General features: G+C 38.3%; 1 protein-coding gene across 7 annotated transcripts in view; it reads left to right on the top strand.

The window, feature by feature from the left end:
* LOC117167645 (connectin) overlaps positions 1–12,572 on the top strand; it is a 526,083-nt gene extending 513,511 nt beyond the window's left edge. For 5 of the 7 annotated variants that reach the window (XM_033352720.1, XM_033352721.1, XM_033352724.1 and 2 more), the window contains 3 exons: positions 420–611; positions 9,741–9,871; positions 11,657–12,572. In XM_033352720.1, the coding sequence (XP_033208611.1) occupies positions 420–611; positions 9,741–9,871; positions 11,657–11,896 (563 nt within the window). In that variant the 3' untranslated portion in view covers positions 11,897–12,572. Of the gene's footprint in view, positions 1–419; positions 612–9,254; positions 9,406–9,740; positions 9,872–11,656 lie in introns of those variants that run through there. The other 2 variants (XR_004466418.1, XM_033352726.1) reach the window with 2 other exon arrangements.
* Positions 12,573–12,924: the final 352 nt, after the last annotated feature.

Here is a 12,924-nt window from a genome sequence, read left to right as displayed (position 1 = left end):
TGAAAGTACTACCAAATAAGAAATACCTTTTCTTCTAACTTTCAGAGGACTCTCAAATTAACGACATGACTAATTTTTTTAGTGTCAATATATCTTTCTGTGGGTGGAAACAAAAATGCTATTTAATGAATATAAATTCAGTAATTTTGTACTGAACAACTATTGAAAACCAAATTAGATCGACAATAGAATATTTATGCTTGTACAAGTATCTATTTCATATCTCTGGAATCATAATAAAATCATTTGCATTGCACAGTGTCGTTCACTAGAAGGGTGTTAAAAATAACCTTGTTTACCCTACATATGACAATTTAATTATAACTATTCAAATATATAGTAATTGTGTTCGAAATTTCCCCTACATTACAGAATACCTAATTATACTACATCGTTTAACAAAGTTTCTCTTTTTTCAGGAAACAAACTGACTTGTGACTGTAAGCTTGCTTGGATTTGGGGTTTGAGGAATGAGACAAAAAACAGTAAGCTGAGGGAAGACTTAGAAGAACTCACTTGCTTTCTTGAGAGCAAGAACGCGTCGCTAAAGTCGGTTAAGGATGCTGAGAGGAACAGTGCCTTGGCTATTGCACGCAATCCAGGTAGGAATAGTAAGTTGTACAAGGTTTGGTACTTTACTGTAACGCATTTGATTTAGCTTGGATTGCGATTACTTTTTATACATACTTTTTATTAGAGCAGGAGAATCGGGCTTTTGCTCAAGAGCTCGAGATTCCGTGAAACACCTCCTACCACTTACCACTACACCTAAGCGTCTCATCTATACCCTGCCCGTGAGCCGACTATACGACCGATCTCTTTCCGCGAGAATGCAGGGATAAGTGGGGAGGAAAGATTTCGTGAACTTCCCTCTCTCCTAAAAGTTGCTTCTATTGGGTCGACTTCGACCGCTCGCCCTGATAAATCTCACTTTTCAGGGTAAGCCCCCTTTCTTCGGCGCACGTCACACACACACACACACACACACACACACATGCACAATACTTCTGCTGAAAATAGACAGCTTAGATGACCGAAGAATTACAGGCCAATCACTTGTCAGAACCAACTGTATAAGATATTCACTGCTATCCCAAATGATAGGATTGTTCGGGCAATTGAAACTGTGTGGCAAAAAATATATGAACAACGTGGCTCAAAGACAGGCGTAGCAGGATGTCGCGAGAACCTGCTCATCGATAGATTTGTCTGCAAAGATGCAGCACCCTACCAGCGTGACCTCCTCTTTTGTCTTTTGCCTCACATTGCCACTATTTCTAGCCCTTCGCCATCCCGACGGGTACTTTTTCGACAAACCTTCAGATCGAAAGTACAAGGTCACGCATGTATTTCACATGGACGATCTTAAGATCTATTCTAAATAAAAGAGCAACTACATCTAGCCCTAGGGATTGTCGAACGATATACTAAGGAAATAGAAATGGAATTTGGGTTAGATAAATGCGCCAAGGTTTATTTGAAGCGAGGAAAACATAATGGCATCCCTGAAGACCCTGAGCTCGTCGATAGAAGCGCTATACGGCACCTTTGCGCTGGAGATACTTATACATACCTGGGCCTGCCACAGAGCTTGCATTCAGGATATGACATCTATAAAGGATACTCTCCGAAGCAGATACAAACGTCTCATCTGGCAGATTTGATCTTCCGAACTGTCGGCGAGGAGCAAAATATCTGCAACGAACATGCTTGCCGTCTCGGTAGTACTCTATTCATTTGGAGTGGTTCCATGGGCGAAGAACGAGCTTAGATCCATTGATATCGGGACACGAAAGGTTATGCACATGAACAAAAGCATGCATCTTAAGTCGTCTGTTCCGCGACTCTACATCTCACGCCGTCAAGGTGGTCGCGGAATATTGAATCTTGAATGTCTTCACAACAGGATTATACTGGGTACAGCGCATAGAGTCGCAAACGGAAGAGACTCTCTTCTTAAAATGGTCAGGAAGCACGAAGAGGTGGGCAAAGCAGCGTTTCTGTACAAAGCAGCGGAGGAGGCTGCTGAAATACTCAGACTTTATTTCAGTATAAGGGTTGAGTCAAATGCATCAAATCTTATCTATCTCAACTACTCACTCCTAAGAGCCCGGATTAAGAAAGCACAAGAGAAAAACTTCCGTGAACAGCTCCTCGATAAGAGGATGCACGGCATCTTCCACATAAATGTGGAGAATCTGTCAATGTCGTGTAAGCTAAATTTTGCTTTCCTTAAATCATCCGGATTGAAGGAACGGAGGGTTTCATTTTGGCATGTCAAGATGGTGTTTTTCCACCTTAACATACCGTCGCCACGCTTTGAGCCAAGACATTCCTGATGAAAGCAGCAGGGCGTGCCATGCACGCCCCGAGCATTTTGCACACATAATATATAGTTGTCCAACTCATGTGGGAACGACCTACGTCCAAAGGTACAATGCGGCAATAAGAGTGCTTTATTACTATCTCTGTCACTCTTACGGCATTGACCTTAATATCGCTTCTCTAAATGCTCCTAGGGAAATAGAGTCAAATGTCGAGAATGAGAAGTGCTGAATATACTGGAACTTTATATTATCGACAATTGTTTCAGTTGGGCACTCGAGGCCTGACATGTTTCTTCTTGACTTCGAGAAAGAGAGGTATAAAGACCTTATAAGGGAGTTGCGACGATTGTACCGGGAAAATTATGTTGAGCTATTCTTCCTTATTATCGGCGCTCTCGGAGGTGCCAAGCTCTCAGTGTTTCTTCCTTCACGTCCGTTCCTTTTTTTCATGCAAGTTCTCATGTTTCTCTGGTTTCTTATGTCTCTTCTACTTAGGGTCTCATTTACATATTTTAAACATTTCTTTCCGCGGTATGCCTCTGTGTACACTGCCATTTACTTTGATACACTTGTTTAGTTAGTGGTTCATCTTTCATTCTCTTAGCATGCCCGAACCATCTTAATCGATTTCTTTCCCATGTTTCAACTAGTGTCTCTCCTGAACCACATTCCTCGAAGATTATCTCGTTACTCACATTATCCATCAATGTTTTCCGCATCTTATGCGCAGGAATTTCATGACAATCGTGTTTATTTTACTCTTATCCTTTTCTTGATAGGTCCATGTCTCGCTACCTACTAGTGAATAGGCTACCAAGATATAGGTACTTATCAACTTTTTCTATTCTACCATTCAAGACAATGTTGCTTAAGCTAAATATTTGACCCTTATATGATCTTCCTGGTACAAATCCACTTTGGACTTCCCATATTTTACTGACGGTACTTAATAAGCTGATACGTCTGTAATTCTGTTCTGTTCTGTTCTAACGCCATCTGCTCCATGGCTTTGTAAACTAACGAATATTTGCCAGTCAGCTCGTGGTTTCTGACCATTTTTAGGAGAGGATCTTTGCCAATTTCAACGATGTAAGCTGTACTTTGAACAATTTTGTTATAAATACATTGGAGATTTAGAAGGTTGCATCCGCCTTGGCGGCGTGACATGTATAATCTATGAACAGACGAATTAATATGCAAGTTCTTATGCATATACATGATCTTGCGTGTAGCGATATTAAGGGCCGTGAGCTCGTTATTTATTCATTGAACCACTCCAACTGAATAGAATAGAACCGAGATGGCAAGCATGTTTGTTGCAAACACCTTGTCCAACGCCGATAGATTTGAAAACTAGATCTGTCGAAGAAGAGGCTTGAAGACGCTTTAAAGAGACTGGTTTACATATGTAACATCCTGAACACGGCTTTAAGGTTTGCCCAAGTATATAGGTATATAGGTCACTCCAGTGTCAAGGTGTCTAATAATAAATATATCCACAAGCTCAGGGTCCTTAGGAACACCAATAATCTTTCCTTTCTTAAGGTGAATTTTGGCACACTTGTCTAATCCAGAGACCGTATCAAAATCTTCTGTGTACATCTTGGCTATATTTAGAGCACCCTGAATTTTGCTATTACCAGAAGCATAGAACTTCAGTTCACCCATATGATTAGTGTCTCTACAGAGGTATCCAGAAGAAATTCGCGGTGCGAGCGATAGGCTCCCGCCAGAAATTCTGTATACCATCAGGTCCTGCAGTGAAAAAGTTCTTCGTACCATTACGTGCATTTTTTACTCCTGCGACATTGATTGATGGGCATTCTATCTTAAATGTTTTGAGGTTTTCCCAAAACTCCTTGAAGCGGATGATATTAACAGTATCTTCTTTCAACTCTAATGGTTTCGGGATCTTTTACACCTCTTTCCAGAAAGGTTCTACTTCGTTGGGTTTGTGTGGATTTTTGACAGCAACAAGGTTATCGCGAAGAGGCACGATGGGTCAGCGAGAACCTCTTGATTCTCCCTGACCCATCTCTCTCCCTCTCTTCAATATCCTCCTTCTTTCGTCAGATAACAGCCGTATTTTGTCAACAATATGCTGCTTGATTGTCAGCAGCTGTGACTTGTTCAGTATGTGATTGAAGATCCTTAGTTCTTGGGCGAACTTTTAGAACAATTTTCGTGAACAGCCTACCAGTCGTTATGTAGTAAAGCACACAAGGAACACGGGACGCCTTTTGTCTTGTCCATCTAATCTCCTTGTTCAGTTGATGCAAGCGTCTTTTGGTCAATTGAATGTCTAGAGGTCGGACTCTTTCGAGATATCCACAAGAACGGAAATATCCATGTCAACCAAATCTTGGGGCTTAGGAGGAACCTGCATTTCAATGTTCTTCCTTGGATTGAAATCTCGATCATCTCTCAGAAGGTGACTGCTTTCCGGTGTTGGTCTTAATGTCACTTCATCGTCTTTGAACGCTTACACGGTAATGCTATTCTTATGGGAGTGCATGCGGGGTTGCATACATTTTGGTAAGCCACTGGCTATTTTATAGTTGGTAGGACATATATATATATGAAGCTTTGCAGTTAAAAACAATCAACCAATAAGGAGCGAGCTTTAGCAACCACTTGTGCGCACACACTATCTTAACGCATGGGACACGTACAAGTTGTCTCTAAAGTTCGAAGCTCTCTTCTCATTGGTGAAATTTCAAGCTTTTTTGTGCCTTAAATAAACTCCACCCAACTTTTTGCTAGAAGACTTTTTTGTCTGTTTTTTGTGCAATATCGCATTGTACAAAGGGTTGTGCAGGTGGTGGGACACCCTGTATATATGATAAAGCCACTGAAAGCGTCCTCGGTTTGCGGATAGAGGGTCCTTGTAACAAGCGTTTCTGCTTAATATGGTTACAGTAATGTTACAGTAATAGTCTGGAACGAATAACCTCCAAGCGGAGTCGTAACAACCATGCCGAAATCTGAATTGTATCTGGGCGAGGTGTCTTAAACGGAGACTTTGGGATTCCGGATGACCTCTTAGAGTATGCAGCCGTTGCCTTGAATACGGGGCTCTGCAAGAATGGACGAACCCTCTCCACAACTGCTTGTGGGAACAACAATGATACCACGAAACCACCAAAAAATGTTACATTAGGTTCAAAGCGACAGAAGCACACAGAGCACCCGACAATGGGTCGGCAAACAGTACCGATCATTTTAGAGTTCGCGATGCCGAAAACAATTAAGATGGAAACATGACGACGAACTGACGAAACGCCCACATTAAGTGGGCGAATCCACTCAAGGATAACTTGCAAGACTGCTACGATGCACAGTGGGGCAAAAAAAACGTCCTTGGAAATTGATTTTCAGAAGACAATTATTATCCGATTTTTACTTTTTTTTTTAAATGAAAGCTAATAAAATTTTGCATCGAACTGTCATGGCCAATTTTTAAATTTTGGTTTCTTTTTTTGTTCATTTAATACTAAAAATGAAAAAAATTGACTTTTGAAGTATACTGGTTTTTAAAAATACTTCGATTTAATCAAAAATACCTAGAAAACTGAGAGCAACTGTCCAAAAAAGATATCTTAGAGCAATGAAAATCTTTAAAAAATTATTGAATTTGTTATAAACAAATAAGTGAATGAAAATGGTTTCGTGGGGATTGGCGGCGAATCGTCACCTGATTCGTACTAAATTTGAATAATTTATGGACAATGATAGTTTTTTAGTTGAATTAATAAAATTAAATGAATAATTGGTTATTTTAAAAGCGATTTTTATAAACAAATATCCATATAAGGTATTTTTGATGGAATAAATAAAGTTTTTTAATGATACCGATCTCATATTACTTGGGCATAAAAAAGTATAATATTTGGCCGCCAAATAAAAATTAATAACTTTTTAAACTACCTTAATTAACAGATGCTTTATTTTGCTATTTCTGGAGGTATAAACTTGACTTTTTTGATTAAATTAACTGTAAATAACAAACTTATACAATTTTAAGGACATTTATATTCAAAACTTTTAATCGGATGTACCCGGTTATACATCATAGCCACGGACTAAGTCAAGTGACGGATGAAATTAGGATGTGATAAGTTAATTTAATACGACGCTTGAAACCTCCTGCGATGATGTTGCAGGTATACAATTACGAGCGGCTGCGAGCGATGAACGTGACAACAGTCACCTCTGGATCATTTCTCAGAGCTACCATCTTCCACTACATAGGTTTTTAGTCGCTTGCTTGCTGATAGTCAAGAAAGGTTCTTACAATGCGACAGGTGTTTAATGAAACCACCTTCTGAGGTGCTACCAATACCCTACTGACTCCTACCTGTTCAAAATGTTCACTGCATCTTGCGTGCATATTGACTGTAGCCGAAATCACTCTGGGATAAATAGATACATGATTCGCATCCCTCCATATGGTCTTACTTCATGTCTTAGCTTGCTGTACTTGTGGATCTTAGCAGTATGGGTTGACTGTAAATTTCGGTTTAGTTGACAAGCTATGTCGATGATGTAGCTCTTCCAACTTTTTTTCTCGCATCGCGATGTCGGGTTGATTGGCCCGGATGTCATGATCCGTTTGGATAGTAACATCCCAATATAAGATGTAATCTTCGCTTTTTAAAACGGGCATTGGAACGTATCTATAGAAAGGCATCCATTCTTTAAGAGTCCTAGGTTTGGGGCAAGTTGTTGATGTATAATGCCCGCGACATCATTATGTCTGTGCGTATACTCTCTCTGAGCCATTACGCGATAGCCATCAATAATGTGTTTGATGGATTCGTTGGTAACTCCACATAATCGGTACTGGACAACCACGTTTTGATGTAACCCGTTTTTGCGATAATTCCTGGTGATGACAACCTTTTCCTGTATCGCAATGACGAATCCTTTCGTCGCTGGATACAAAACAGCCTTTCTTAGCCAAATATTGGATGCCTCACTATCCACTTCATCTTAATCCAAAGTTTTGGGGTGCTTGCCGTGGATAGCTTTCTGCCTACATTGTATCCATAATTTCTCTATGGTTTCTGCCCTGAGATTTAAGGCCCATCTGAGGAAAAATTCAGTGGCGTGTAGTCAAGATCCGCTTTACAGATGGTGCTGTAAAACGTAACATTCTGCTTGATGTTAAAATAGTCTCGCAATGTATAACTTGTGACTCACACCCTTTTTTGACATCTACAATGTCCCTACCCTCTATATGTCGTCATAGAACTACCCTTTCAATCACTTAATTTTTCTGGTGCATTTGGTGGTTCGTCCTTTCTATGCGGCCAATTCCGTTTAACTTTTCAAGGTAGGTGTTCGACCATCTAATGAGCCCAAAGGAGTACGTGAGGACAGGGATGGCACATGTGTAGATTGCCCTGATTTTGTTAGCCGAGTGGAGAAAACTCTCCATAATCAATCTAAGTCTCGTAGTGAAGGCAGTTGTTAGGCTTGTCTTAACTATCGTATAGCCCGCAGCCATTCCGGGCTGAACTAGCGTAAAGCTTCAGGTCATCCGTGTACACAAGATGGATCCCTTGATAACCATCCTTATTATCATGAATTCCGAACCCATCAGACATTCTGTTTAGTGTTTTGCTCAATGGGTTAAACGATAAACAAAACTATAGTGCATTGAAGGAGTCTTCTTGAAATATACCCGTCGTAATCAGTATTGATCTAGTTATCCTTGGTTGTCCATGATCAAAATACTTGATTCTTGTACCCCAGAGACTCATCGCATGACTTCGAAAATCAATATCCGTGTACAGATTTTGTAAAGTTTTAAAACTTCAAGCAAATAGTCAGGCATGCAAATATTATGTATGCCATGTGTAAGTTCCTTTGATGCTTACGAGCTTGAGTCATGGCAAGAGCGTTTATAGTGACTAGATTTTGACTGCCTCGTGAGTTTTTGCAAAATTCTTTTTGTTTTTCTGTAATGATGTCATTCTTGTCGCAATGAGAATATACCTTATCTGAAATGATAGCTGTAAGAAATTTATAAATTCTTGGAAGACAGGCGGTGGTGTTGGATTATCCATAAGTTGAGGAAGAACATCAATTGCTCCTGCTTGACCGTTTGACGCGGTTTCCTATAACTGATGTTCTATGCCGTCGTTTTTCCACGCCAAATGAACCTGTTGTTTAATCTCCATTGCTCGGTCTTCTGTCACGTATAGATTAGTCCTAACGTCCTTCACTTTAGTGATAAGATCTTTTAGTGCGATTTTTTATATATTGGGAATCTTTGCAGCAAATTTCGTTCTTAAATTGTATCCTTTTTCCACTTTCGTTTCAAACTTCGCACTTTCGTAATAGAGATTCACCAATTCCTCTGTCATTGTGGTATCCCAATTGATGCTCTCCCAAGGTTTAATTATTATATGTGTTTTTATTAAACTTTTACTCGGGTAAACCCGGTTATACATCATAGCCACGGACAAAGTCGAGTGAGTGATGAGATTAGAAAATTATAAGTTAATTCAACTAATTTAATACGATGCTTGAAACTGCCTGCGATGATGTTGTAGGTGTACAATTACGAGCGGCCACGAGCGTTGTAGGTAACAAAAAATATATATATATTGGCTACTTAAAGCATATATCTTTAAATATAAATCTAATAGTCAATTTTTTAATAAGAATTCTTTCCGTAAACAAAGAGCAAACGCATTCTCAAACAAATAGTCAGCTTTTCCACCTAAATAGTTCAAGCAAAATAGTCAAGCAAAATATTTCGAGTTTAAATAATACCATAAAAATTGCAATGTCACCTGAAGTATAAAAAATACTTTGCAGATTAAACTTTTCATGAAAACGAATTAAATTATCTTTAGAAAGAAATATCATTTGAATTTTACTTCTATATCGCTTAAAATTAATTTAAAAATCACACAGACGTGAGCAAACAAAAGCGTTTTTATCCGAAGCGGTGCTCCATCGAGTTTGTTCCCCACCACCTCCAGCCCCAAACCCGGCGCTTTTTCCAAGTTTAACTGTACTTGATGTTGAAGAAATCGTGGATTCGTGAATACTTTCACGAGTTACTGTGAGTACTGTTAGACCAAAGATTTGAATTGAAATAAATTTCTTTCTTGACAACATATTTACTTTTCAAATGTTTTTAGATCTATAATATGTAAAACTTTTACGTCTACGTTTCAATAATTACGGAGCCGGAAGCAAACAGGAGATATACCTAGACTTATTTTGCTAGAGTGAGGGGCTTCTAAACGTCTCTTAAATCCAAGTGGCTCGAGCCCCCCCCCCCCCCCCCCGCCCAATTTCGCGAAATAATGACAACCGGTTTCTCCTTTTTGCAACGGGCGGATCAATTTTGAATTTATAAATTAAATAAAGTTTTGATTTTTGTTTCAATTCCAGACGACTATATTAACAACTTTAAAGAAAAAAATGTAGCTGATGAGGATTACTTGGAGGATGGAACCGACTACGAAGGATACGGCAATTATGATGATTTAGAATCCAAAGATACGGCAAAACCACCAGCAAAGGTAAGAATAAAGCTTGTCTCTAGATTCACAAAAATTCGATACGCGTCGAGCAGATAAACACGAAACGAAAATGTTTCATTCTGGTAAGTATGGAAAATGCAAAGGACAAAATATTAGTTCAGGTTAAAAATTAATTTTTTGCTCTTTCACATTAAATATAATATATCAATGAAACTTCGTCAGAAAATATAGTATGTTTGCTGCAGTGTTATGCCAAAAAAATAATGAAAATTTCTTGTCAGTTTACCAGTTAATTAGGATTATCTAATGTAAAGATTTACAACGGGTATCTTTCAAGTAGACACGTTCTGTGCAGTATGATCTTGTTTAACGTTGAACCCATTGAGAAAAACACGAAATAGCATGCCCCATGTGTGAAGAGAATTATGGTTCCGCAGAGATAAAGAACGAACACGAGAATGTCATCGAGGCAATGACTGAGGGTGCGTGAGTTATAGAAATACCTGGGTCAGTCACAAGTTATACAGTTGCGAGACTATTTTATCAGCAAACGAGATGTTGCGCTTTACAACGTCATCTGTAAAGCGGATCTCGATTACAAACCATTGAATTTGAGCTCAGAGGAGGCTTTGAATATCAGGGCAGAAATCCTAGAGGAATTAGAAACGCAATACTGAATAGAGACAAACAGCTATCGACGGCAAGCACCCTTAAACGTTAGATCAACATGAAGTGAATGATGAGGTATCCAATATTTGGCTAAAAAAGGGTGACCGATGCCGATTATGCGGGAATAGCAACGAGTCTATCGAGCACATTATTGATGATTGTCGCGTAATGGCTCAGGGAGAATATTCGCACAGACGTAATTATGTGGTGGACATTATACATCAACAACTTGCCCTAAACTTAGGACTCTTAACAGAATGAATGCATGTCTATGAATATATTCCAGTTTTCGTTTTAGAAAACGAAGATTACGTCTTATATTGTGATCTTACTATCCAGGTGGATCATTTAACCGAGCCATTCGATCCGACATCGTGATCTGTGAGAAAAAAGGTGGAAGAGTCTACATAATCCACCTTACTTATCCACTTAACTGAAATTTGGAGGTAACCTATACAATTCAGATGCATAGGTATAGCGAGCTAAGGCATGCAGTGAAAACAATATGAAGGAATGTGAACCATGCATCCACTCATCCTACTGTGATTTCGTCTGCAAGCACATTATGAATTGTTTGTCGCTTATCCGGAACAGAAATAACCTATTTCGAACCTTAAATATTTTTGTTAGGACTTATCTTCGATACTTATTTTGTCACCTGCCAGAATCGTTTTAACCCTAAACAAAAACAAAAGAAAAATATTAAATTTTTTCGATAAGCCGTACAGGACAGCCCCATGCAGACATTGAAAAATCCAATACTAACAAAAGTACCTTCCACTTGTTGGGCTTTACCTATCTTAAGTCTGAAAGAAAAATAAGCTTTCACACTTTTTTTCACAATAAATTTAAATGAAAAATTCACATGAATTTGAACATATTAAGAATTCAGAATAAGAAAAAAATTAAAATTACAGTTTTGTCGAAACTTTCAAAATAACCAATTTTTAAAATCTATTGTACCCTGCTAACCTTCAGTTTATTCATCGATCTATGAATTTTAAATTTTACCTGATTATAGGGACCTCAAATGAAATTTCTTTGTGCTAGGCTGTTTTTCAGTTTGTAACATACTTGTTTAGATATAGTCTTATGTGAGTCATTGTGGAACTCCAATCCCTCGAAAATAACTGATATGATTTAATTTTCTTCCAGGTGGAAATCCTGGACGGAAAAGTTGGTTTCATAAAACAAATATTTGAACTGAAACTCGAAGATCTGCCATGTCCCGAGCCTTCCAGAGAGGATCTAATGGCATCCGAACAACCATCAAGTCGCCATGCAAACGCGATCGGGTCATCTGGTATATTTTTCTTCTCATCGGGGAAGGCTCATAACGTGAATCAATCCGTCCTCGCGCTTTCTTTCCTCTTCACTGCACGATTTTTCACGTAGAAGATTGGGTCCGTTATATCCTGAGATTTTCAACACGAAGAGTGATCAATGATCATTAAAAGCAGCCACTTCCAAGAAATAATAATTACAAAGCATTTCGCGAAAGTGATTAAAGCTGCATATCAATTTCCAAGGTTGCCGAAAATCCATCTTATTTCGAAAAAAGTCTACGTATGTGAGAATGTAGGAAACAACGTACGTATTACACGTAAGGATTCACATTTTTGAACGAAATGTTTATTTAATATAATTCTTTTCAAGAAAGCAGAGTTTAAGATTTCGTCAAAAGGAGAAACCAAAAAGAGATAAAAGACTTAAAAGCCTTAACTATTTGGTAGGATTTTCCTAAAAATGTTCAACTCTGTTAGCTATACACTGTATAATTAAAATGTATAATTATCTGGATGTACCTGTCCAGCCTGTCCTCTAGCGTTTTTGTTTACCACGAAAGCGAAATTCTTTTTGTAATTCTTTTATACTTTTCGATGTTTACATTAGGAAAAGCACAAAATGAAAAAGTATGTAAGATAGCACAATTTTACTATTAAAGGAAATTTTACTCAGGCCACCTGCTAAGCTTGATAATTCGACCTATCTTTCAAACTTAAAAGATCCAGCATTATTAGATCAGAGGCTGAATTTGTGGTCTCTGTCGAAAATATTAAAGTCTTTATACGAGAAAAGTTTTCTCCAGCCAATAAAAGACAGCCACTAATCTTCAAATTATAATTATTGTAGAAGTGCATAAGTTTTTCATTTTGTGGAAGACCTGTCTGTAGAACTTAGTGACTTTAAGATCAAGAAATTAGTCAATTTTTCGCTATTGAAATGGAGTGTAGTACTATTCGCTCGAGATTCAGTGGGATCGTTCATGGATGTAAGTTTACTCTCATTGTGTTCCAAATATTTATAAACTGACTATTGTACATGTTATAACTCGTTTTGCGCCGCGATGTCACGTCAGACAATCCAGGGAAAAAAGTGAAGATGAATTTATTAACTATTGAATATTAAAATAAATATAGCAA

This window comes from Belonocnema kinseyi, chromosome 2 (assembly GCF_010883055.1).
Source record: "Belonocnema kinseyi isolate 2016_QV_RU_SX_M_011 chromosome 2, B_treatae_v1, whole genome shotgun sequence".
In the NCBI taxonomy this organism is placed as follows: Eukaryota; Metazoa; Arthropoda; class Insecta; order Hymenoptera; family Cynipidae; genus Belonocnema; species Belonocnema kinseyi.
Note: the sequence above shows the minus strand (reverse complement) of the source record. Positions and strands in the feature narration are given on the sequence as shown.